Below are 27,902 nucleotides of genomic sequence, written 5' to 3'. Positions count from 1 at the left end.
TGACAGTAAAGACATTTATAATGATACAAAAGATTTCTATTGCAAATAAATGCTGATCCTTTTTTTATTTATTTTTTATCAGCATTGATATTAACAAGAAATGTCTCTTGAGCACCAAATCAGCATCTTTAGAATGATTACTGAAGTATCATATGACACAGAAGTGGAGTAATTACTGGAGTAATATTGTTCAAAATTCAGGATTGTAGGAAAACATTTGAGTTTTAACACATTAAAATGGAAAAAATATGAAATTGTACCATTTCACAATATTTAAGTTTTACTGTATTTTTGGTCAAATAAATTATCTTAGTGAGCATAAGTTGACAAAAAAGAAAGAAAAAAGAAAACATCTCTCCAACCCCAAACTTTTGAACGGTGATGTATATCTACCATATTTATTGCATTTTGCTCATTTTTCATGACATGTGACTAAATTAGAGTGAATCATCAACCATAGTGAACAATAAATCAAGAAGTCTGTCTTTGAGAATAGAGTTTGTTTGAAGTTTCAATGAGGATGTGATGATGATTGCAAAGAGCTCCATACTTAATTGCATGAACTTTGAAATATTTTAGTCGAACAAATATCACTTGTATTTTTCAGTTTATGACACATTTATGAAACATGAGATTTGGCTCAATAGTTTGCGTATGCCTTGCCATTTTAAAAGCGTAGCCCTGTGCAAGTTTCACAATGTTGAAATTATGTCAGGTATTATCTTGCTGGCTACTTATAGGTTATTCACATAACATAAACTTAGACACTGATGCAGAGCAGCAAAATATAACAGAAAGCTGTTTTCTCAAGGCAGATTTGACACAAGAAGCAAGGAAGGAGCAAAGGAAAACAACTTAAAACTTATGAACAGAATGATAGAACCCAACAAGACAGCAAATGTGATGACATTTCCGAGGCAGTATTACTGACACACCTTTAAGTTCAATAATCAGTTTATATTTGGATTGTGATGGTATTTTGTAGTTGTCCATCAGTTGTTTGTTTCTTCATGAGCAACCTTCAGTTTTTACCACTGTTACTCCTATTCATGTTAAATGATTTCTAAAGGGGTTTGCATACTTTACGGATCTGTTATAACCTGTCTATATACATACATTTTTTTTTACAAATATAAATGTCAATGAAATGCCAAAACATTCCGCTTGCATTTTGTTTATTGGAAGGTTTATTGAAGCCATCCCTGTATCAGGAGTATTTCCTTCCTATACCATTTACTCATGCATGCAAGTATGAGTGGTTTGGCTTCACTGATGTTAGCGTGCTGATTCATGCTTCCATAGAAAAGATGCATGAGTGTCAGCACACAAAATCCATGCGCATGTTTCTCATGCTGTGCTACCCGATCTCTGCCCCCCCCCCCAAAAATACAATCTTTCAGCCAAACATTGACCTGTTAAAATTGCCTCTTCAGAAATTTTCACTGTTTTCCACAGCTTTATATAATAAAAAGTGGTATAATTGCATTTGTTGTGCCAAAGTGTTGGAAATGAATGGTGTTAGTGTGGTTTTTTTAACCATTTGCATTTGCAGACTTAAGCTGAAGGAAAAAGCTCTTAATTACACAGAAGTTTATTACACTCTTTTGTGTGCTATCATGTCCCAGAGATTTCCTTCTACTGTTTCAGACATTTCCTGAAATGTTCATCCAGGCCAAAGTTTTGTAAATCAAAAGCACTCAGGTTCTGTCAGATTAAAGGGAAGAAACATGCAAAACCCCTCGCTTGAGAGAAAAAAACACGACCTCTCCCGTCTTACAGTCAGTTAACCTCACTCACTGTGAAGTACTGCAGCATGGTTCTGGAATCTTTTGAACCTTTTGAAGGCATTCTGCCCATGCTGTTATTTGACCTGAGTTAGCAAACCATTTTCCCATGAAATAAATGAACTAAAGAACACTGTTAAAGCATGCGTCTGTATGAAAAAAGTACATGCATAAACATCACAGGATCATTTATGAATTGTTGAATACAGCAGTGATCTGATACATGCTCCTACAAACATCATTGCACCATTTCATCATTCATCTGGTCATCAGTGAATCAGTCACCAGACCGTGGGAACCAGGTTACTCATATTGCTATTAAAAAGGCACGCACAGATATACACAAGGGATCAATATGAGAACGTAAAATAGATTTCCAGTGTTTGATATCGGCTACACACTAAGCCAACTCTAGAATAACTGACAAAATCCCTAGATATTATTATACTTCATGAACAAGGTTTTTTTTTTTTGAGGACACCTCCAGATGCCCTTTTAACAGTGGTTTTGTGAAGGTAACATAAAAAACTCTTTTATTTGAAAGGCATGACTTCTATTCCTTTAGCCGGCCTAACTAATGTTATACTTTCTTGAATTCTCCCCCATATATTGTCTCAATATATCACTACTGTTCAAAAGTTTAGGGTCATTAAGATTTTTTTCTTCAATAAATATTTTCAATGGAATTGTAATAAGTATTTCTTTCATTTTGCATCTGTAGGTAGACTAATATGATTTGTTTATTTTTTTGCCTGTGTTTCTTTTGCCATTGTTTTGTGTGTGTGTGTGTGTGTGTTTTTTATTGATATTTTGTGTTTGTCTTCAGCATAGACTTTGCCTCTGGAGACGATTTGTCTGTGCATATTAGCTAACCAGCTCTTTCTCTCTATCTCCTAGCGAGCGTACACTCTGATCGTGGAGGCTTGGGACTGGGACAATCAAACAATCCCAGACAGCAGTGAGTAATTATTTCTCAATAACTTGACACACACTGCTATGATCTATAATTTCTCATCAGTACCAACAATCCCTCTCTTGAGCAAGTTCACATCTACAAGTGACACAGGTCAGATTTGACATTTGACTGTATGAGAAACATTTTAGGATGTACAACAGGGTTTCTGGAGTGAGATATGAAATGTATCCATACAGTTTAAGTTACTCAGTGTAGAGAGATTGATGCATGAGCCTGCATTAAGTATGCTGTGCTTTTATGAGAAATTCTCTGTAAATTCTGAAATTTGTTAAATTCTCTGCAAATCTTTCTTAGACTCCTTCTTGTTGTGTATCAGAGTGAGACTACGTCCTTTTTACATTTACACAGACAGCTGCTGTTTCTTTTAGTACAACAAACAAAGCAGGTGGCCGATAAGGGTATTAAGACAGAGTTGGATGCCTGTGGTTTGACGTGTCTTTGAACTGCAAAGGGTTACTGACAGGCCCATAAAAGAATTTGCATGAACAGAAAATTACAAAGATTTCTGCAGAATTCAGATGCCTGTCATGTACTAAGTTCTACACATCCAATCTTTCATGCTTGTGGTTGCAATATTTTTGCTAAATTGGTCTATATTATTAAATATATATAATATAATTCTCATAAAAAATTATCAGACATAAATGAAATGTACTTATGAAAAAAAAGTTTCATATAAACACTGACGAGATAAAAACTGAATTTCTGTAATGCCAACAGTAACTGCAAACTCAGGATTGTATATCGACCAACCATTTTTAAACCAGTATTGGTTTATAATTTTTAACACTTTAAAAACTTTCTTGACCAGAAAGCACTCTAAGTCCACTCTAATAGAATGAAAACCCAGTGTGCAGGACATGTTAACACACTGTGTGAATGTTGATCTGTGTATTGTCTTAACCAGATGTGACCTGTTTGCCTCTTCTCCACCTGTGGTTCTCCATTTCTCCATAATACATGATCACTCTGACAGGAAGAACCATTAATGAAGGAATTCATTTTCTGGGAGCTGGCTGATCATTTACAGTGTGCACTATAAACCTTAATTAATTACCTTGAAGAAAGTAAGATTAAACTTGCCATCACAAGAATGAATAACATTTTTTGACCAAATAAATGCAGTCTTGGTATGGTAAGCAAAAGACACTTCTATTCAAAAACTTTAATTTTAAAATAATCAAAAAGTCAAATTCACCTACTGCGGTTTTCATAATGAGAAGTTAAGCACATTATGCTAGCAAAGTAGAGCATTATTGAGACTGGACTGGAGATTCACAGATTCGACTGGATAATTTAAAGTAAACTTATTTTATGTGTTTTGGGAAAAAACATCTAATGTGGAGTGTTAATGTCACTGCTATGTGAGGATTTCTAAGCAGGTTGTTCTGGGGTTACTGCTGTGGTGTGTTTGTGATTTGGTCAGAAACAAGTAGAAAAAAGTTATTAAGCTAAAATGTAGATTGATTATGTCTAATAATATCTTATTGTATAAGCTAAGTATATTTCTTAAAAGAATAATAATTATTCTACTGTCAAGTGGAAGAAACAGAGGTAAAACGTCTATGTACACATTTATTTTGTGTAAAGCATCATTTTAAACACTTTACAGTAGATCTGAGTGTTTGTATAGATTCGTTTATGTTTATTTGTGTATGATTATCTTGTGTGGCTGTTTGTTGCTAGTGTGCTAGTGCCCTTAATGGGCCATGTAGGTTGTTTTAGCATATAAATGGAAACTGTTTATACTCAGTGTGTCATGTTTAAAGTCCCTGGAGAGAGTTTGGGTCTAAACAAAGAAGGTCATCGCCTCGTTAAGACATTAATTACTGTAGTTGCTTGTTATTTTCCACACATGTCTCTGAGCGAATTATTGTCTGAACAGCTGCAATGCTACTATTCTTCACAATACACACACACACACACACACACACACACACGAACAAATACATAGCCGCCAGTCAGTCATAAAGCAAAGGGCTACTGACAAGACTGGCATGAATATACACTCTCACAAATGCACACAACACTAACAAGCAACTGATTTGTTCGCTTACACAGCCCTGTCGGACAGATGTCATGTGACTTTTCGAAGTTCAGCACAGGATGTTCATTTGCTTCAAATGGAGAATAGATCTCAGACAGACAGACCATGAGCAAGATCTAGGTGATGACAAGACATCAGCAGGTGAAGAGGCAGTGAGAGGCTGTGTATGTTCCTGATGCATTATGGGTGCAAGGGTGCCAAGAATGACTGTTTGCTAATAGATCACTTTTTTTTAATGTGCAAGCTGTAGGTGAACATTTATGTTTCTATGATAGGCTTTTTTAATCAATAATTGGTAATATTTAATTAATAATATTCAAAAATAAAATGTAATCTTTAATATTCTTATTTAATTAATTAGTAAGTATATATTTAACTCTAAATTATATATTTAATGCTGTATAGTGTTTAGTGTGCATATATATATATATATATATATATATATATATATATATATATATATATATTAGTTTTAGAAAATATATATTTGTATATATTTTTCTTGTTTTGAACTTTTTATGTAGAGATTTACTTTTTAATCTTTAATATTGTGTAATATTTCTTATTATTAAATACACATCTTTAGGTCTTGCATAATAGTTAAAATAATGAAAATTAACTTCTTTGAAAGAAATCATCATCACATCGGGTTGTTTCTGTGTTTATATTTGTGCATGATTTTTGTTTCCTAGACACCACAGACATATCTGTTGTCAGCAGGAGATCAATTCATCATCAGGCTGTCATACCTGCCTCACATTTTTCAATTTATATATATATTTTTTTTACAGGTTTTTTCCAACTCTATCTTCTAGAATTAGCTCACAGATGTAGATCAGGCCATCAAGTAATAAAAAACGAAATCTGGCTTTAGATGCAAGAAGCCAGTTTTGGCGTTTGCAGGGCATCAGGTATCAGGGGCCCATTGAGGGGAGGGTCCCACGGGGCTTTTTACCTTTTAGGAAGTCCATCTCTCCAGCTCTACATTTGGACTCTAAATAGCTCTTTCTGGCCAGCAGGTCAACTGCATTGTTCACATATCTTCAAGGGGCAGAGAAAGGGCCGTTATTGTGATTCACTTGTGCTGTAGTGCTGGCTGGTACATCGCTAGATGGTAATAAAGTGGATAAGTGGAAAAAAATGCAAACGGGAAGTTAAGAAAGGTGCGGCACATTAACATGAAGGAAAACTTAGAAAAGTGGGCGAGAGAGCATTGTGTAATTATAGGGGAAATGATTTGGCCTTGTCTGACTCTTTGGTCTATTGTTTGTGATCTGTTATCGCCGTGAGGATGGGGGCCAGATCACACCCATTGTGATGGAGGCAGTGAAACTGAGCAAACTGGAGACAGACTGATGGAGAGATGTGAATAGGACAGAAAGAAAATAATAGGAAAGAAAAGAAACTAAGAAAAGATGCTTTGATTTAAAGGCTAACAGCAGCCATCATCTAAAGCCTCCCAGATCAAGGATGAAGTTCTAGTGTTGATTGAGCTCACGGATAAACACAACTGATTACGTTCCAGACCTGGCGAGAGCTGTTCATCTGCTTACCTGTTTGATAGTTAGGACTCTTATCCATGTGTGTGACTGTGTTCTTGAGCTGGCTTATCTTCAGTACCCCCCCCCCCCCACCCCCCCCCCCCACACACACACACTCACACTACTGTGACTCTACCCAGTAACAGTTTCTAAGTGTCTCCTTAAGCTTATAGATAGGAAGTGATTGGTGTGTATTTTTGTAACTAATTGCTGTAGATGATTCAGGAGTACTATTTTTTTGTATTTATAAATGGGGGGAGAGTGAGAGGGGAAAGAGAGGACAGCAAAAAGGGGGATGGCACATTTGATATGAAAGAGTGTGTCAAATTCCTTTTTTTAGTCAGAAAGTAGGAAAGTATGTCAAAGCTTTTGTTCCACTTCTGGAATCATGTGTCCATTTAAGGAAGAGAGCAAGTGGACTGAGATGGGACGAGCGGGGTGATTTCAGCTGTGGGGAAGGATTCGGGAGGCAACACGCACAAGGACGATTTATAGAGCACCTTGGCTGACAGTCGACATAACGACATGTCAGAAATACCACTGCCATATCTCTAAGACATCCTCAAATTGATTCTCTGACAATTTATATATATTTTATAAATTTTAAAATTTGCAGAACTCTCTTCATTAAATGAACTGAACATTTCCATTTAATAATGTGCGTGTGTGTATTTATTTCCATTCACATCTTTTATTGTACAGTTATATTGTACAGTTTGATACCTAAATTAACTTGTAGCATTTAAACGATTAATTTTAGTGTAATTTATTTATTACCACTCATATTGGTAATATGCAAATGAGTCTCTGGCCTCAGGTACGTGATTGGGCCTCTGATGATCATGTCACCACCTCATTTACCCATATCCCTATCACATCCCTAGACGATGTTATTGCTAATTTAATCAGGTGTGAATTTCTTGTTTGGAATGGAAAGTGCTGCAATGTGAGAATCCCAAGCCAACACCCACCTTCATGAACAGCATAGATTAGATTTGAATCATTGTTGATATTGTGTTCTCTCGCACTTTAAGAAGCTGTTTGTCTTTTTCCCACACAACCGCACACACCCACAAACAGACTTCCCCTCTCCCCTACACTGCTACATTGTGACTGTAGTTCTTCGCAAGGTCACAGCATTTTTCTTTGCTTCTCGAGAGGCAGTTTGGATGTGTGTGTGTTTTCCTTGGAAGTCTGTTCCTGATTGTATTATTTCCTCACTGGCTCCCAAGCAGTCTGGGACAAGTGTGTGTTCCGCTAAAGCAGGAAGACAGGCCATGCTTTGTAATACGCACACACACACACACACACACACACACACACACACACACACACACACACACACACACACACACACACACACACACACACACACACACACACACACACACACACACACAAGCACATATACATATAAATGAACGTTTCTGTATCTCCCATAGGTGATGATCTCTTGATCGAGAGAAGTGTTAATCGTGGAGAAATGAACCCTGGAGAGGAGCGACAGCTCATTCAGCACAAGGGCCAAACAGCCAGCATCCAATACAGCATGCGTGTGCGCTGCGACCACAATTACTACGGCAACAAGTGCAACAAACAGTGTCGACCCCGAGACGATTACTTTGGCCATTACACGTGCGATCAGTCTGGCAATCAGCAGTGCATGGAGGGCTGGACCGGGCAAGATTGCAAGAAAGGTGTGCAAGTTTGCTAACACACACACTTAAGATAGCAGCAATTAGCAAATGAAAATGATCCAACAATCCAATCAAGTCCCATCCTACATTTTGTTTCTAGTTTAAGAGCTCATTTCACTTGGATATAAATCAAATGAAAAGAAAAGATGATCACAACTTCCGTTTCATACCAACTTTAAGATTTACATTTTGTTTTATGTTATGTTTTACTACAACATTGTGTAAGATACTGTGGTTTATGAATTTAATATTACTGTGAGTGATTTCACTATTAAATATGTTGCATGCAACATCACGTGCAGCTGTGAGAATTTCTTTACATGCACATTTTTGCCAGCAAAAACTACTGATTCCTTATCTGTTGCTGTAGAATGCAGTGACTTCTTATGGGGTGGGCAGTATGACCAAAATATTTTTTAACTATGAGTAATTTTATTTCATGATAAATAGTGTTACAGTAAGGTTGTAACATTAGATGCTAATGAAATATTGCAATTATTGATCTATAATTGATCAAATATTGATCACTGCAGCAAAAAAGTTATATAAGTACAAAGTTGTGACACTTCATATTATATTATGTTGCCAGTCTTAACTTCTTATTTATTATATTATCTTATTATTTTCTTATTCTTAATATTTCTTATTCTTATTTTTTCAGGTAATACATCCCATTTATGATCAAATTTCCAAATTTTCCCTGACCTCCAGCAATAAACATATTATACATGTGAACACCTTATTATAATTTTCATCAGTCTGTGACTGTAAGTTACATGTGTAAATCAAGGGAGAGCAAAGAAATATAATAAAGCTCATCCATATTTATTTGTCTTTCAGCTCTCTGTAAGCAAGGCTGCAGTGAACTTCACGGAATCTGTGAAACTCCGGGAGAATGTGTGTAAGTGTTAGTTGATATCTCTCTCTGTTCTCAGGTCATGCATATCGACGAGATTAATGAGTCTGTTCGTTAGAGTAAAATTGTTTCACGCAAACATTTTCTGGCATGCACAGCAGCTTTAAATAGTCTTGAATGAGCTGAGCAGACAACTGAAGGATAATATGATAATATTAGCTCCGCCTCTCTCATGAATGTCTATATTTAGAATGGAATATTAGCTTATTACCGATTATTCTGCAGTAAATACTGGATGTTATTATTAATGAAAATGAAAGCATTAAACACATTAGAGAGTGTACTCTCTATGGTACTGTACGGTTTACAATTATAACATGAGCTCACTGTTTTGTCACATGATCTTCTCACATTTGCATGTTTAACCTGGCCAGTGATCACCTTTAAAAAATTTTTTTTATTAAAATCTTTTTTAAATTTGACTGTTAAATTAAATAATCAGTAATAGATGTTCAAAATGGTAGTTCATAGTAAAAGTATGCTCTTTGATAAAGTGAACGTTGTTAAGTGTATTACTCAGTATTACTGTACATGAAATTTTACATGCAGAATGCCAATCAATATAGTAAAGAAATAGTAGGGTATTATGCTGGTATGCTGTTTTGAATTGTCACCTCTCATGGGTGTGTCTATATTATGTTTCTTTTCCTCTTTTAAAGTATGTGAGGTGGAAATGACCTTTGGCCACCAGTCTGTCTGGAATACATTGCTTTCTAAGATTAGGAAAGAGACATAGGTCATGACCTATGTCTACTACTGGAAAGAAGTTTACACTCCTGTCTCTGTGATACTCAGACTTCCCTCACTTACAGTAACCGGTGTAGTGTACATGTGCAATGTGTGACACTGCTATAAATGCTTATATGCTAAATAAAAAGAAAGTGGAAAATCTTTCTATACTGAAACTGCTGTTTGATAAATGTGTTCAATTGTATAGATTCAGTTCAGGGAGGCTTGTGAAGAAATAACACACACACTCCTGTTCATGCTCTGTTGGTTTTGTAGGTGTAAGTACGGCTGGCAGGGCCCAATGTGCGATGAGTGTTTGCCGCACCCGGGCTGTGTGCATGGCACCTGTGTGAAACCCTGGACCTGCACCTGTGAGAAGAACTGGGGAGGACTTCTGTGTGACAAAGGTAGGTTGGATTGCCTACTTTTAAAGGGGACATCGGATTAAATTTTTACTTTGTAATCTTGAATCTTGAATTAAGAACATTAAAAAGTTTTTTTTTATAAGTAAGTACTTTTATCCAGCAAGGATGCATTAAAAGGTTTGAATAAAAGAGACCGTAAAGATGTTTATAGGACATTTCTATTTCAGATAAATGCTGTTCTTTTATCAACACGATAATAAGGGAAATGTTGCTTGAGGGCCAAATGAGCATATTATTATGATTTCTGAAGGGTCATGTGACACTGAAGACTGGAGTAATGGCTGCTGGAAATTCAGCTTTACCATCTCAGGAATGAAAGAAACTACATTTTAAATATATTAGAATAGAAAAAAAGTTATTTTAAATTGTAATAATATTTCACAATATTAATGTTTTTACTTTATATTTGATCAATTAAACGCAACATTGATGAACATAAAAATCTTACTTAACCCAAACAAATTTGCAAACATACACATTCACAAAATAACCCTTTTATATGAGATTCCTGGTGTCGTTAAATATTTTGTTAAGATAGTAAATGAATGCAGTTGAGGTCTGTTCCCTTTCACTTTAGACATTCACAGACATCCACACACATTTTCTGCTCTGAATGGAGTGTTACAACTTATCTGCCATATGCTTTCTTGCAAGAAAAGATTGATTTTGTTTTGTTTCTGCACAGATCTAAATTACTGTGGCACACACAAGCCCTGTGTAAATGGAGGCACGTGTCTGAATACAGAACCAGATGAATATTTCTGCTCCTGCCCAGAGGGTTACTCCGGGAAAAACTGTCAAATCGGTAAGAAAGCTTACAAAAACTCTGACAAAAGTTGTTATATAATTCTCAAAACTATTTTTAAGAGAATAATCTTAATATAGAAATGTAGGAATGACAAAAATAATACATAGAAAAGAAATGCTTATCCCAACCTGTGATTTGAGTTTAAAAAGGTATACCAAAATGTATGTGTGTTTGTACCTTACAGCTGAGCATGCGTGCATGTCAAACCCATGTGCAAATGCTGGGACATGTCATGAGCTGGCATCAGGGTTTGAGTGCCAGTGTCCCCCAGGATGGGATGGCCCAACTTGTGCTAAAGGTCAGAAGTCAATCACGTTTTATTGAATCTAGATGAGGCAGACTGTACTAGAAATGTATATATTATGCATATTTATTTTAATTTTCTAAATGTTTTTTGTTTGTGTGTGCACATTTCAGACATAGATGAGTGCATGCCAAACCCGTGCGCTCATGGGGGGACCTGCTTTGATCTGGAGAATGATTTTGAATGCATATGCCTGCCACAGTGGACTGGCAAGACCTGCCAGATAGGTGAGACCTAGTGTGTGCATGAATTAATATGATAGATTTTTTTTACTGAAATCTACTGGGGGCCACAAAACAGACGTTTAACTGGATCGTACATGTCTGAATAGGGGGTTGGATGGCACCTCTCAAATATCAGAAGTTCTCTGTGTCTACATAGTGCTTGTTTAATGTAATGAGGTGTGTAACTGAATGTCACGCTTACATCTTACACCACAAATTACTCACAGTTGATTGCTTTACAATTGATTGATTTTTGTGAGCGCATGAGCGTGCGATATGCCTGCAACTATGTATATATGTTGGCATTGCGTGCTTGTATGTTTATTTAACCTGAGTTTGCGGCTATGTACTGTATGTGTGTGATATAGAATTTCATCCAAGGTTGTGTGGTCATGGCAGATAGCTGAATATTATCTGCAACCGGACCCAGGTGATTTAAGTAAAGCTATATATATATCAACGGGCCTAGCAACTGCCAAGACGGGGGCTAAATTTATCTTTTTGCGGGACTATATTAGAGTGATTATGGGGTGGAGAATGACTCTCAAAAGGGGTGTGGTGGAAGTATTTTACTTCACTGATAGTGCTACAGGAAATGCTTAATAACCTGTAAACAAGCGCATTGTGGAATTGTAGCCGTGGTGTTTGGTTATAGGGGGCGGGTCGGGTTTCCCAGGTTGCACTCCGGTCTCAGGTGTGGAGCAGGCAGGGTTACCTGTGCAGGATTGAGAAGAGAGTTTGATTTCATCTGTTGCATAACATCAGTCCCATATACTGTAGCATACAACGCCACACACAACTTTAATTCGCTTTTTATACCTAATGTAGTCACCTATACACATTAAACATTTTGTCGGGGTTTACCAAATGGGAGTTTGCAAGGGACCTGCACATGGTTTATTAGTTGTTAAAAAAGCTAATAATTAATAGTATTGAATGTAAAATTAGAATACTGCAAACAAATGGGATATAGTCTGATGTTCTGCATGTTTCAAAGTTATACTGCACATTTCATTATTGTAATGATCAAATAAGAAAACTTTTGTAATTTACAGCTGTTATATATTGTGGTCTTTTATTTGTATAATTTAATTAAAACATACTAAACTACTAGTAATATTCAATGGTATTATTTTTTGATTAAAATATATATTATATATACATATATATGATAATATAAATTTATTATAATGATTATAAAAATAGCCATAAAAGATTGTATTAAATTCTTTAACTTTAAGACTTTTCCAGGTCTAGAAATCCCACTTTCAAAATCAACCACGTTTTCCGAGAACCCTGGTTCTACAAAAGATAAAAATAAAAAATTTATTTAAATGCTTATGTGTTATATTAAATAATTTGAAGTCATCTTGAGGCCTCCTTGGAAGTCCCCCTTGTTGCCCTCCTACTGTTTTCGGGGACTCAATGCTTTTATGAGGGAACATGAATATTTAGAAGACCTTCTTTTTATGAGCTTCTGGTATGTGTTTTAGAGGTGTGATATAACTGATACTGTAGTAATAACATACACAGGGGAATTGAAATGTAATGCTGTTAGTATAAAGTATGTGAATATCCCACAGTGCATCATGGGAATCTGAGTTTTTATGTGGTTTGACATACCCGAGATCTTGAGCTTGGTGGTGGAGCTTGATCTTTCATGCTGTCTCTTTCTCCCCTCATCCTTCTCTTCTCTCTCAAACAGATGTGAATGAGTGTACAAGGAGACCTTGTCTAAACGCTTATGCTTGTAAAAATCTAATTGGTGGATATCATTGCAACTGCTACCCGGGCTGGGTGGGACCGAACTGTATTATCAGTCAGTATACAAACTCTATGAAGTCTACAAAGTATTTATCCCTTATATATTTCCCCCTCTTTTTCTGCAAAGCAGCAAACTTTTGCTCTTCTTCCTCTTTTCTAACGCTGATTAAAGCTGCTTTGTTTTTCATGAAGCAGAAACCCCTTAAAAGCAATAGTGCACCCAAAAATTGATGATCCAAACACATAGAATATTTTGTCTTCCCCCATACTATTAAAAAGGCTAAATTGTAAGTCATTATTCATTACGACCAGTTTTGTCAACTGGATCAATTCATTCTTAGAAAAGATTGACTCAAATAAAAGATTAGTTCTGGTGAATGTTCCAAGAAAAGCATTCTGGTCTGTTACATTTTGCTCTGTTTATCACACCAAGTTATCATGTAGCTTCAGAAGACCACTTTAATGCTTTCATTGTACTTTTATTGTATTTTTAGAAGCTTGAAAGCTTCTTTTTAATTGCATAGAAAGACTGCCCAACAGTCTTCATGATTAATGCATACAACAGAAACATGCGGTCGGTTTTGAGAAGCAGTGACAGTAAAGATGTATTTCCCAAAATTGCTTTGTCTCTTACAACAAGTTTTCTCTTAATTGTGCATTCTGTTAATCTGCCTGCTCTTGCATGTCCCAAAGCTGTTTTGATCTTGTTTTCTTCTTTTTCTTTGTGTTTTTACACAGTTTGGACCAGAATGTTGTGCTGATTGTGTTGATTATTTTACAGATGTCAACAGCTGTTATGGTCAGTGTCAGAATGGAGGAACCTGTCAGGTAGGCGTATGCCTGTTTTATTTGGCATGTCTATTTAGAAATTCTGGGTTGTATCAGTTGCACGGCATCCTTCACAACCAGCACTCAGAACAATGCACAATTGTGTATGTGTGTTTTTTTTATAATAGCAGAACTCAGTGAAATAAACCATAAACAACTTAAACTCAGAAGTCATACTTTTTATGGAGATTAAGGATCGCAAAATGTGCATGTTTCTTCTGTTCTCAAATAATCAATAGATGTTGTCAAAGGTGTGAGCACGCAAATGGTAAAGATAAAAATAAATTAAATGGGTGTTCTGTAGATAATTAAGCATATTTGGGGATGCAGTTATTCCTAAAGGGATTGTTATCTGTATGACTAATTTTCTTCTGAGAAATGTCTCGGGTGTTTTTTTTTTTGTCTATAAAACAGAGGCCAGAATGGTTTGATTATCAGTATTCTTCAAAATGCCTTTTTTTTTTCTCAGAGAAAAAAAGTAAGTCATTTCTTAGTTCGGTTTTGGGTGAACTATCCCTTTAAGAAAAAACCATGTAATGGAATTTAAATTGGAGTAAGTTATCATTTCTTAGTTAATTGCTCCCTGACTTTTAAAAGCTTTCTTGGGCTTCTGCCCTGCACACCTGCAAATCATCTCCACCTGTGTTTTTGTTAGGATGGTCGTCATGGCTACATGTGCCAGTGCCAGCCGGGCTTCATGGGAAGACACTGCGAAGTGCAGCAAAGCAGGTGTGCCAGCTCCCCTTGCCAAAATGGTGGACGCTGCCATCCGTTGGCCACTGGTTATGAGTGTGAGTGTCTATACGGATACACCGGAACCAACTGCAAGGTGAGGTCAATAATTACATACAAAGCACACAAAGACCTTTCTTTTCCTCAAGTGCTCATTTCCTCATTTCTCTGTCTCTCACACTCTCTGAAGGTGCAAGTGGATCTATGCAGTCCAAACCCGTGTCAGAATAAAGGCCAGTGTCACTCTATGCAAGGAGATTTTTACTGCGCCTGCGCAGATGAATATGAGGGGAGGACATGTAGTCAGCTGCGAGACCACTGCAAAATCAGCACCTGCCAAGGTAAACAAATGACCTCATTGAAGTCCTGCATTATGTTTCAATTAGTAGCGCACAGCGCTGTGTGATTCGCAAGGAATGCACTAGATATAGTTGCTGATATTACACTATGATGCCAATATTTGGTTAATTTTGTTTTGGATGGTGTTCCTTTTCCTCATTAGTGATTGACAGTTGTACTATTGCTGTGACAACTAATGGCACAGCAAAAGCAGTTTGGCACATCTTATCAAATGTGTGTGGTCCTCACGGGCGATGCATCAGTCAGTCAGGAGGAAACTTCACCTGTGCCTGCCAACCAGGGTTCACTGGGACATACTGTCATGAGAGTGAGTAATATTACGCACATCCAAACACAAACCATGATTAAAACTTTATAAGCAGTATGTACAGTACACAAAGCATCAATTAATGGGGGTTTCTTTCTAATTTCTCACTCAGATATAAATGACTGTGCATCATCTCCTTGTCAGAATGGAGGAACATGCATTGATGACATTAACTCCTTTCACTGTGTCTGTCTTGATGGCTTTGATGGGCAACTCTGTGAGCTGGGTAAAAATATCAGCTCTACATGCTTAACTTAGCTGTTGTCTCTTAATAGTAGTGGAGCTCTAAACACATTTAGTCCCTAGATAGAGATTTATTTCCACAAAAATAATGATATTTTAAGTATTTCACATTTTTATATTTCACAGTATTACGGTTTTGATCAAATAAATGCAGTCTTGCTGAAATTTACCAACCTCGAGCTTCTTTCCTCAGTACAGTTTGCTTGGTTTTCTAGCAAGATCTGACAATGCTGATCTGAGTCTGCTTTAGTACAGGGTCTAGCATATATCACATAGAACTGCGATTGATGTATAATCTTCTCTTCAGAGGTGAACGAGTGTAGCAGTGAGCCTTGTTTAAATGGAGGTATATGCATCGATCTGCTGAATGATTTCTACTGTCGCTGCACTGACAACTGGAAAGGAAAGATGTGTAACTCACGTAAGGGAATTTATGTTTAAGTTTTCATTTCAGGCTTCTAAATGTATGTACTAGTACTCAAAGTAAATTTGTTGTTACAGGAGACAGTCAGTGTGATTCCAGTACATGCGCTAATGGAGGAACATGCTATGATCATGGAGACTCATTCAGATGTGCGTGTTCCTCTGGTTGGGGTGGCAGTACCTGTAACACAGGTGAGATAGAAACCGGAAAACCTCCTTGTTGGCCTCATTAAGACATTTATATTTTTCTGACTATCTCTGTCTCTCTCTCGATAGCCATGAACAGCTCCTGTGAATCTGGTCCATGTCTAAATGGCGGGACTTGTATTGGAGGGGGCAGCGTCTTCACCTGCATCTGTAAAGATGGATGGGAGGGGCCTACCTGTGCTCAAGGTTAGGCCACGCCCACTTATGAATTTCTTCCAACTCTCCCACTATTCCCAAAATATCTGCCAACTAAACCTTGTGGATGAGTAAGTGTGAATACTCCCACGTGTAAACCTGTAATTGGGCTTTGGGGTGTGCTGGCAGGCCGTGATTTGCCCTGACAGGTCAAGTTCTGATATATCATCTGGTAGTTCTGCCTTCATGAGATGTTTTCATTCTGTTTTCAGATGTCGATGACTGCAACCCTCATCCATGGTAAGTGATGCAACAGATAACATACGTGAAGTACAGAAGTACCCGTAAACAATTCACTCGCAAAACTTTGGCTGAACTTTTGAATCTGAGTATAGAATATAAATGTCTCTAAACCCAAACATCTAACGTGGGCAAGTAAAGGTGCTAGTTAATGCATCTTGGTAACCTGGTAAGATCAAGTTCGTACTCCTCAGATGCTGTCTCTCTGTCCCTCTCTTTCTGTAGTTATAATGGGGGTCAGTGTGTGGACGGGATCAACTGGTTTCGCTGTGAGTGTGCACCTGGATTTGCAGGACCTGACTGTCGCATTAGTGAGTAAATAAATATGCAGATATCTCTGATAATGATTCAGATTTTCATTTATATAAAAATATGAATATTAAATATGAATCTACAAGTGGAATGTTTGGAAAACCTGTTTGAACACACACATTTTATTTAGTGCAACTAGTTGAGCAAAAATGACAAATTTCACCTTTAAAGCATGAAGAGGAATTCACCCTATACTTTATAAATGCATTTAAATGAAAATTAAATTTGTGAACAATTCACTCATGCCTATGTTTTATTGAAATTTTTTTTTAGCTCATCATTTTTAATCAAATATAAATCTTCCTGTGAAATCACAGACTTCTCTCTGGTGACATATCTGCATTCATATCTGCCTCAATCCAATCAAAAACCAATGAACTGAACTCCTCGTTGTGCATTTCTTTTCTTTTTCAATGAGCCATTTCACTCAGATGTATGTCACAATACAGAAGAATAGAACCGATGCTACTTTCGGTACATTCAGACTTACACTCTACTTCTTTCACTCACTCGATCTTAGACATAGATGAGTGTCAGTCCTCTCCCTGTTCGTATGGAGCCACATGTGTGGATGAGATTAATGGATATCACTGTCTTTGCCCCATGGGACGAGCTGGACCACGCTGCCAGGAGTGTGAGTTGCCACTGACAGACCACCCTTCTCGTTTGCATTATGAGAAATGAAGTGTTGAAAATCTTTTCTGTCTACTGTCATGTGAGCCCACCTTAACTTTGGCCAAACAAAACTGGACTAGACTAAATTGCCTGTTTCAGTGGCTTCAACAGGGGCCTGAAGTGGTACTGCATGGGCTCTGACAACTTTTGTGTGGGAATTATTATTATTATTATTATTTTTAAATATGCATTGAAACAAACAAACAAAAACAGCTAAATGCATGCAGCTAAATGTTTCATTGTCCCTTCCAAATTAAAATGCATTAAGTAAATTGTTATGATTATTTATTTAATGAAAATTGATGGGATGGCATTTTATTATTTGATGCAGATTATGTGCTTACATTGCAACATTCAGTTATGTACAGTATATAATGGAGGTCCCTGTTCCATCTCACTGCATTTATTTGATCAAAAATACAGCGAAAATAGTAATACTGTGAAATATTTTTTACAATTTTAAATTACTCTTTCTATTTTAATATGTAATTTATTTCTATGGTGGCAAAGATAAAATCAGTCTTCAGTGTCACATGATCCTTCAGAAACCATTCTAATACGCTGATTTGGTGCTTGTTCTAAATCAGTTTTGTACAAACCAAAATATTGTTATTTAGGATTTTTCGATTGATAGAAAGTTTAAAAGAACAGCATTTATGTTAAACATTATAAATGTCTTCACTGCTTTTGATCAAGTTAATGAATCCCTGCTGAACAGAAGTATTAATAATAATAATAACCTCCGACCTTTAAACACTTGAAATGTTCATGATCTGATCTCTCGTTCTTTCACTGTGTTCCTCTTCATCTGTAGTTATTGGCATTGGAAAGGCATGCGATCGCTCTGGGTTGCAGGTTCATCATGGTAATCGCTGGGAGGATGAGTGCAACAGCTGTCAGTGCATGAACGGAAACATCAGATGTACTAAAGTGAGTCCAGCAATCTACCTCACACTGTGCTACTGTACTACCAATTGCAGTCACATGCAGTGTAAAATAAGATGAAAAGGTGAAAATTCATTAATGAAATAATTTTGTTGAATTTTGTTTAATCTCACAAACATAACATGTATATATATATTTTTTGGTTTGGTGCCTTGCTCAAGAGCACCTCAATCATGGTACTGAAGGTGGAAGAGAGCGCTGTTCATTCACTCCCCCCACCTACAATCTCTTCCAGTACTGAGACTCGAACCCGCAACTTATGTTACAATTATTTTTTTTTATTTTCATTATTATTTTTATTTATTATTTAGCTTTATGTAGATATAAATTCATTAAGATTTTTTAAATTGTGACAACAGGTGCATTGTGGTCGTCAGCCCTGCTTTTTGCAGTCCGACTCTGATGAGCTACAGCGTCCCATGTGTCCACTAGGACAGGAGTGTGTAGAGCATCATTTCCTGTCTTGCCTTCATCCACCATGCCATCATCTGGGTGTTTGCTCCACTCGTGAACATCTACAGCCCTTCAGCACTCGGTGCCTTCCCAACAATGGCTACCTAGATAACAACTGTGCTCGTGTCACGCTTGTATTTGACTCTGACAGTGTCCCGCAGGTACAGAAAGACAGATAGATGAAATATATACAGCTCTTTATTTCAGATACACTTGATTTTTACAATCAAAATGTTTTGGACTTGTTTAACAGGGCACTACTGCTGAAGGTGTCTGCACACAGCTAACATATCTGCCAATCACACGAACCCTGGCCAAGGACCACACCCTTTACATTCTTTGTGACCAATCACCTTCCAGCCAAAATGCAGTGGAGGTTGCTATGGTGAGCTAACTTTCCTATAAGATTACTCATGTTCAGTCTCAGAGCTGCTAAGAAGAAAAGGAACAAATCTTGACATATAACATAAAAACACTTTTAAAAAAAGACAGGACATAAAAGTAGACAAAAAGCTTTTTCTTGTCACCCAAGTTTTCTTGTCATATCATAATTTTTTTTTTATTAGATGCTTTTATTAAATGCTGACAAATAAAAACATTTACTTGAAAAGTTGGGCCTAGACGAAAATACCAAGTTTCATGCTGACAAACACAACTGTGGTGACATTTATGTCTGCGGATCTCATAAAAGGAATTACTCTAAAATAACCTGAAGGCAGTGTAAAACAGTGTGCATCAAAATACAGAATTTTTTTCATCCAACAACATGCTCTTCCTGAAAACATGTTTGCCTTCACTTTGAAGTGTTTATTTCTTTCTTTCTGTCTCGTCTCTCCTTTAAAACATTTGCATGTCCTTCTTCCAGTTTGGACTTCTTTAAAAAGCTGTAAATCATAGTCAAACAGCTTACAAATAACGTTTGTAGAAATGTTAGATCTGATAATCTAAATGTTTTTTTCACATCAAAAATTCAGCTTTTAACCTTTAACATACCTCACCTGTCCTGCTCTACACACTCTGGTCTTTCTCTCTTTATCTGCTTCACTCTCTGCTGAAGTAATGCAGACTCTTGGGGAAAGGTCTGGCCTTCTGCTACCTTAAGCCCTTAATGGCCAGAATCTTAGTTCTTCTCTTTCTGTGATGTTGTAATGCTGTTAAGATTTATGTTATAACATTGAAAGTTTTCTGGAAAAGAAGCAGGAACCTTTTATGGTGTGAGCTCTCAAAAGACTGTGCTTTGTTCTGAAGCCCAGCATTGGGATGTCCCCCATGAACTCCAGCGTGGTTATACCCTATTACCAGAGACAAATTACATGTGGCTGGCAATGAAATTTAAGGGAAAGGTGAATAACGTGCCCAGTCAGGTCTAACTTCTTTCATTTCTTTTTTCCTTCCTCCATCTAAATTCCTTTCCTCCTATTTTATTATGTCTTTCTATCTATGTCTCCATCATTCCTCCTTCCCTTTTCTCTGACTGTACTTTTCCTTTTTTAGTTTTTTATTTAAGTATGCTTTCTTATAAAATCAAAGGGAACAAAAAAGTAATATTATTTCTTCACAAAACTGTATTTCCAGATTCAAATGAGATTTTCCTTTGTTAGTTATCCTAATAGGACAAGGACTTTCTCATTGCTCGCTACATGATGAAATGTTTGTTATATCTGTTTTATTTTTGTGGTTAAATTTATATTCCTGTGTCTGCCTGTTTCAGAAGTGAGGTTGTGTGTGCTGTGTCTCTTCCAATTTGGCTCTTAGTTTTTTTTTTTTTTTTGACTAATATTCCATCATTGTGTATTGTCTTTTAAGGGCCAAATATCATTACGTTGACTCTGTTGTTGTTGTAAGTGAGATAATTATGTAAATGTACATAAAACAACAGGACTATACAGCTAAGAAAGGCCTTGACACTTTGTAAATTTTGTTTTGCTCTTTTTCTTTTTGATTTCTGCAGTCATATGAGCAAAACACCGTTGTTGAGGGACGAGCTCAGATACAGGATGTAGTCCACTCCATCATTGATGTTCTGTCCAAACCTCACAACAGCACATTACTGTTTGCTGTGAGAGAGGTCAGAGTTGAATCTCAGGACCCGCGTCCTCAAGTCGGTGAGTCAGATGTGTCTCTTTTAGACATCATAACATAAATCGATTAACATAATAATTATTATTTAAACTATAGTTTATTTGTAAAACTATATATTTAAATGTATATAGTATAATAACAATAACAATCAAAAGGTTTGAGGTTGGTAAGATGTTTTCTATTTGAATTTATTTAAAAAAAATAATTTATTCCTGTGATAGCAAAGCTGAATTTTCAGCAGTCTTTCCTCCAGGCTTCAGTGTCTCATGATCCTTCAGAAATCAATCTAATATGCTGATATTATATTATATATGATTTTTTTTATTATCGTGTCTAAAACAGTTGTGCTGCTTAATTCGTTTATCTTTTCTTTTTTTTTGAGGAAACTGCTATACATAATTTTGTATTCTTTTTATTTTTGATAAAATATTAATTTCTTAAAATTAAAAAATCTTGTTTACACAAAACTTTTGAATGGTAGTGAATATGTTTTTTTGTGTGTGTGTGTGTGTGTGTGTCTCTCTCTACAGGTTACCTCATCCCATTGCTGTGTGTGCTGTTTGTGGTATTATGGCTCTCATGTCTCATCGTCTGCGTGTGGTGGTTCAGAAGACACAGGAAAGCTAGACAAAGAGAGGACACGCGGATGGAGGAGAGCATCAACAACCAGCGCGGGACACTACTGAGCACTCACACACCTTACAAAGACAACACAGACCCGCTGCAGGAGAACAAGAACCTCTTTTACCCTCTGGAACGGATTGGAGACGGAGCTGAGCGAGAGGAAGAAGAGGAAGAGGGAGATGAAGAGAGCGAAAGAGGGCTGGTTCTGCATAAGTGCTCATCTCTTGCATACACTAAAGTAGACACAGTGTACACTACTCCCACTACAGCCCAAAATCAGCCAAAGAGGACACACTACAGCAGCAAAGACAACCGCTGCAAGAACAATGTGAACGAGCGATTAAGCGAGCACACAAAAGATCATTACGTATGAAAGTACCAGACAAACTGGAAAAATATAAGTATTTTTTTGCTGTCTGATCTGAAAGTTGCCGGGCTTTTCATTCTGTTTTCATTCTGTAGTCAAATGAAACAGAGATTTGTGTCACAAAAATGGAGCAAATGCGAAATTCAAAGAATGGTTTTCAAAATCCTTTTTTTTTTTACGCTTGCACTCACTTTCCTTGAAAAGAAGGACATTTTTACACAAATCTGAACTTTAAGATTATGTTTGTGAACTGTGGCGAGACCTTTGACCCTTGGGGCTGAGGAGGAATCAGCGATAGGCAGCTTTAAGGTGTCTTTGATTATGTCCAGACATGCCCAAAGTTAAGTGTTAGAAGCCGTTAAATCTTTCAGAGGTATATATACACAAGTGCCTCACTGAACCGTCATGATAGCGCTTACCTGGGTTTTTTTTTTTCATAATGTTGCACTTAAATGAATAGGTCACCCAAAGGAAGATTCTGTTATCATTTAATACTCACCCTCATGTCATTCCAAACCTGTATGACTTTTTTTCTTCTGTGTAACACAAAAGTTACATAAAAGTGTAGGAAGTCAGACAAAACTTTGGAGATTTCAAGGTTCATAAGGGATGAAAAGTATCATAAGAGTATCATAAAATTGCTAAGTTATATAACAAGTCATCTGGAGCCATATGTTGCAAAAAACTTGCATTATTATTATTCACTAATATCTTACCTTCTGTTGGGCTTTTAACCATTGTCACTGAGTTTGAAAACCAGCCCATTCAGAGTTAAACTGGATCAACTGATTAATTGAAAAAGTGAATCATTTGTTCATGAATCAGACAATCTCTAGCACTCTCATCAAAGAGATCAAGGGCAGATAGCAAGATATTATGTGAATAAAGACTGAAGATTGTCCTTCTCACAAATCTGTTGTATGACGTCAGATTTTCAAAACATATTTAAGGTGCTTTTTTTGTAAATACAGAGTTCGACAGCCTCAGTCCTCATTCATTTTTGTTAAACAGAGAATAAAACGGCATATGGGTGAGTAAATGAAGACAAAAGTTTCATTTTTGGGTAAACTGTTAAGTATAAAAAGCTTAATTTTTTATATTGAAATTCACCTTCTTTGGGAATTGGTACTCAGTCCAGACAGTAAGAGTATTCTGCTCTTGATGGTTATAAATGATTGCTTTAGTTTTTTTCCTTTTTTTCACATGCTAGCCATATAAACAGAATAGTCATGATGTAAAGAATCAAGGGCCACTTCAGTCAACACACTATTGTGTTGTCCCAAAACACATAGGTTTTTGGTCACACAGTAGGGAACAATGATTTTAGTTCTTTAATCACTGAGAGATAATTCATTCAATGAAAAATATTCGTATGTACATATGTAAATAGTGAAAAAAGACATAGCTGTGTATATTTGAGTTTAGTAAATTATGTGACACCTTTTTTTATCATTGTCTTAGAATTATAACTTTTTCTTATTCTCTCCTTCAGTCGCTCTCCTTTTCAACAATGTCATTCCTTTTATTTATGTTAGTCAGAAAATGTTTTATATATGAATATGGAAAATGGCCACAGGTTGGTAGTCTATCTGTGGGGACTTTATAAGAAATACTTTAAATGATAGATGATCTATTTTCATATTAGAATAGATTATCTGTGTTGTTTTTATGACTTTCCTAATGAATTTCGACTAAGGATTGGACATGTTGACCTTGCTGAAAGAATGTTTTGCCACTGATCAAAAGCTGACTTCTTGTGAAGGTCTACAGTACTTCACAGGAGAAAGACTCAAAGACTTCAAAGAACTATGCTGCATGTTTGAGTGGCACTTTTTTTTTCCTTTAGAAAAGTCCAACACTTGCATTTTCAAGCCAGTGTCAGTCCTGATATAATTGTTTTTATATTAGTGTCCCAGACTGTCAGGGTGTTAAGTTGGAAGTCTTTGGAAGATTTTATTTCTTAATGTTTTCAGAGCACCATTGCTTGTTATTATGCTACAATTCAAAATGAACCACAAATGGACCAGAGTATTGACCCACGTCAAAGACAGAAAACACTTGAGTTCAAAGTGTATCTTCTGAGTATTGCATTGAATATCAGATTTTATATATTTTTTAAATGGTACTATATTAGTATAATACCATTTTTCAAAAGAACAATGAGTAAAGATTTATGTTATGTGAAATCCTTGTTTGGGGTGGCTGGGGTATTTTTCCTGTTCTGTCATATTTGATTGGGGTCAAATCAAATGCAATTAAGAAAAATTTTATCAGTGCATGTTGCTGTGGCTGAATGAAGGGAACAATTTATGTTTTCATTGTCGTGTTTTATTTGGTGTCTTTAGTGAAATGTGACAGTAAATCAGATTTACATTCTGAATCATGTCTCTCCTCTAAGAAAGTTTCATTATTATAATATAAAGGAATTGAAACACTACCATAACATGAAAAAAAGTCCATCACATTACTGGCTATGATTTGTTCTGCATGCACTGATGGTCGTACTGAATCTGGCATTTCATTTGTTAAATCTGTCTGATTTTCCCAACAAGTATTTATTAAAGACTTTTGTACCTATGAGGTTTACAGTTTTACATTTGTGATGTCTTCATTTATTTTTTATATTTAAAAGAAGACCCAAAAACACAAGCTCGCACCTCATCTGTCACCTGCTGACATCATGCATGACAGTGAAATCCACAGAGCTAGAGACAAATCCTCATGGAGTTGACGTGACTGATAACATAATGTAGGTTTTGTTTTGACTCAGTCAGAGTAACGATGTGTATCATCTCTCTTAAAGATTAACCTGTTCTAACTCATCCCGGGTCTCAGGGCTTCAATTTCCCAAGGAAAAAAAGACACACCCACATAAAAAATTCCTCCATTTCTTTTCAAAACTATTCACCTTGGATTACCGGATCTTTCTGGAGGATAAGGCTGTAAAGCATTGACAAACAACCAGTAAAGATAGAAACTAAAAAAATTAAGCAACACAACTGATTTTAACATTGATAACACTAAGAAAATTATTGAGAAGTTTCTTGAATGATTTCTGAAGGATCATGTGACTGGAGTAATGACTGGTGAAAATTCAGCTTTGCCATCACAGGAATAAATTACCTTTTAAAATATATTAAGATAAGAGTTAATTTACAATAATATTTCAGAATATTGCAATTTTTCCTGTATATTTATTAAATAATTGGCAGTCCTGGTGAGCGTAAGAGACATGCTTTCAAAAAAAAAAACCTTTTGATTGGTACTGTAGTTTGCCCAAAAAATATTTTGTCACAAAAATAAGAAGTTCATGCTTGTTTCACATAGAATGAAAGTGGCAGGGGCTATTGGGCTCTATAAATGAAATTACATTTGAGAGCTGTTTTATATTAAAGTATATCAGGGCTGTCCCAAACTGGGGTTGCTCCTTGCACCACTCTTAGGACAGTCCTGCAGTATATTTTTTTTATTTAACTATTAATGGGCAAAATCATTAGAAATCGGAGCGCAAGATTGCATCACCTCTGTTCGCAGTCTATCTTGAACAACTTATTTACTTCCTCTTTCCGAAGGAGAAACCCCTCCTTCAGAAACACGAATTGTACCGTGATTGGTTAGCTGGCTCAGTGTATAGATATTGGTGAACCGCTTAGAGCTTGTTCCAGAAATGTCATTCCCCTTATCATAATCACTAGTTTCATCTGCTTAGCTGTAAATATTAACAATGGCATCAATTTTGCAATCAATTGGAGTCTGATTCAGACCCTGAGAATATTTATGAACGAGAGGCTATGCAGAAACTTTACAAGCACAGATAGCATCTGTTCACCATGTTCACCAGCAGGTCTTCTTCCAGCTTTTCTAGTCCAGCTCAAGCAGGCCTTGCTTGTGAGCTGGAATTATTTAAATGAGTGAGTGTGTTCACAATCACAATAACTGGAAGAAGCTGTGTTTTTGTAGTTCAAAAGTATTTTCTGTTAAAGGGACTGTAAGTAGGAATTACTCCCATCTAGTGGTGAAATTGTATTTTGCATTCAAACTAATTTTGCTCTCCAGCGCCTCGCTTTTTCAAATGCGTGTTGCATCTACGGTAGGCGATATGTACCAAAAAGCTTTGACAGGATGTCTTCTAATAGCACTTTGTTTTGGCGACGATGTTTTCTTCTCCTGTGGCGCGGCATATGTATGGTCCATAATAAGAATGCAATCCAGACTTTTAAACTTGCCGGTGCAGTTTCAAGCGCCTCTCGCTGCTCTGCACCTGCGTTTCTGGCTCTGACCGAAAACGCGTTGTGGAAACGCGTTGGCTTAGTACTTTTTGTCCCTCTCTGCTATTATAGTTTTGCAAGATGGCGGAACTACATGGAAGCCTCCGTCGACCTACCCGTCCCATGTATATAAAGATAATAAATTCTTCATTTACGAGGATTAGTTTAAACATTGGCATAGGTATTTGTACACCATTGAGGGCATATTTATGAATAAAAATATTGATTTTAGATAATAAAATACCTAAAAAGTTACTTAATGTCCCTTTAAAAGAGAATATATCTTTTAGAATGGACTTTGTGCTTTTTAACCTTGCAGATCTTTTTATGCTCAAACAGCAACATTACACACTAACTAAAGTTGAAAAAGCATCAAAATCTTCATTCTTATTCCTCCAGGAATGTGGTTGGGAACCACTGTTCGACATCAAGGGCTCTTCAATTCCAGTTCTGGAAGGCCAGTGTCCTGCTGAGTTTAGCTCTAACCCAACCAAAAAAACCTGAAATTAAGGTTTGGGTTAAATTAGGATTGGTACTCAGGACACTAGCTCTCCAGAACTGGAGCTGAAGAGCCCCAGTCTGTGATTTTTTGGGAAATTGTGATAATTGGGAAATTATAGATTGGGTTAAATTAGGATTGGTACTCAGAAAACTAGCTCTTCAGAACTGGAGCTGAAGAGCCCCAGTCTGTGATTTTGCACTGTCAGGTTCTGTTAGGTGGCTTGGTGCCCTTGGTCTGAACTCTGGGCTGAAATGACTTTATCCTGTAACACGTCTGTGGTAGTGGAAAGGTGTCTTTTTCAGGAGTGTGTTTTTCTTGCCATACTGTAATTTATACTTCAATGTCAACAGTAGAAGGTTTACATGTAGGTTCTTTGGCATGAGTGTATGAGTGAGCATGCTTTGATTTGTTGGATGTTAGCTCCATGCTAAGCTGTAGAATTTAAAATCTGAAATGCATGCACAGACATAAAGAAAATAATTTAGTGAACACATTTGTACTGCCAACAGCCTCCAGCACCTTAACTTGAAGTAAACCTCACATTTCTGTTTTATAAGCTGAGAGAGAATTGTGGCGTCAAATCGATGCCAATAATAACCGGGCATACAACTGATGCTTGACTTCTATAAAGCGTTTGACACTATTGAACATCAATTTATGTTCAAAGTTATTGACTTCTTTGGTTTTGGCCATTTTTTTCAAAAGGCAATTCGTACGCTTTATAATGGTTGTAATAGTTCAGTCCAGTTGTCTCACGGTACCTGTCAGAGATTTGATATGGGCCGTGGGATAAGACAAGGTTGTCCCATATCACCTTTTCTCTTCATATTGGTTACTCAAGTCATGGCTGCTCATATCAAAAAAGCAAGTTTTCAAGGAATTTCAGTGTTTGGTAAAGAGATTAAACTTAGCCAATTAGCAGAT

The 27,902-nt window shown here is 36.5% G+C and overlaps 1 protein-coding gene across 4 annotated transcripts in view; it reads left to right on the top strand.

Annotated features, from left to right (window-relative positions):
• LOC132110542 (protein jagged-2-like) overlaps positions 1–22,879 on the top strand; it is a 35,029-nt gene extending 12,150 nt beyond the window's left edge. The window contains exons 3-26 of one of the 4 annotated variants that reach the window (XM_059517240.1): positions 2,682–2,742; positions 7,791–8,045; positions 8,886–8,946; positions 9,967–10,097; positions 10,801–10,920; positions 11,108–11,221; positions 11,341–11,454; positions 13,157–13,270; positions 13,997–14,043; positions 14,699–14,872; positions 14,966–15,116; positions 15,278–15,442; positions 15,555–15,668; positions 15,993–16,106; positions 16,187–16,300; positions 16,385–16,501; positions 16,723–16,750; positions 16,976–17,061; positions 17,583–17,696; positions 18,552–18,667; positions 19,042–19,296; positions 19,389–19,520; positions 21,087–21,240; positions 21,748–22,879. In XM_059517240.1, coding sequence (XP_059373223.1) covers positions 2,682–2,742; positions 7,791–8,045; positions 8,886–8,946; positions 9,967–10,097; positions 10,801–10,920; positions 11,108–11,221; positions 11,341–11,454; positions 13,157–13,270; positions 13,997–14,043; positions 14,699–14,872; positions 14,966–15,116; positions 15,278–15,442; positions 15,555–15,668; positions 15,993–16,106; positions 16,187–16,300; positions 16,385–16,501; positions 16,723–16,750; positions 16,976–17,061; positions 17,583–17,696; positions 18,552–18,667; positions 19,042–19,296; positions 19,389–19,520; positions 21,087–21,240; positions 21,748–22,214 — 3,318 coding nt within the window. In that variant the 3' untranslated portion in view covers positions 22,215–22,879. Of the gene's footprint in view, positions 1–2,681; positions 2,743–7,790; positions 8,046–8,885; positions 8,947–9,966; positions 10,098–10,800; positions 10,921–11,107; positions 11,222–11,340; positions 11,455–13,156; positions 13,271–13,996; positions 14,044–14,698; positions 15,117–15,277; positions 15,443–15,554; positions 15,669–15,992; positions 16,107–16,186; positions 16,301–16,384; positions 16,502–16,722; positions 16,751–16,975; positions 17,062–17,582; positions 17,697–18,551; positions 18,668–19,041; positions 19,297–19,388; positions 19,521–21,086; positions 21,241–21,747 lie in introns of all 4 variants that reach the window. The other 3 variants (XM_059517242.1, XM_059517239.1, XM_059517241.1) reach the window with 3 other exon arrangements.
• The last annotated feature ends 5,023 nt before the right edge of the window (positions 22,880–27,902 follow it).

This window comes from Carassius carassius, chromosome 30 (assembly GCF_963082965.1).
Source record: "Carassius carassius chromosome 30, fCarCar2.1, whole genome shotgun sequence".
In the NCBI taxonomy this organism is placed as follows: Eukaryota; Metazoa; Chordata; class Actinopteri; order Cypriniformes; family Cyprinidae; genus Carassius; species Carassius carassius.
Note: the sequence above shows the minus strand (reverse complement) of the source record. Positions and strands in the feature narration are given on the sequence as shown.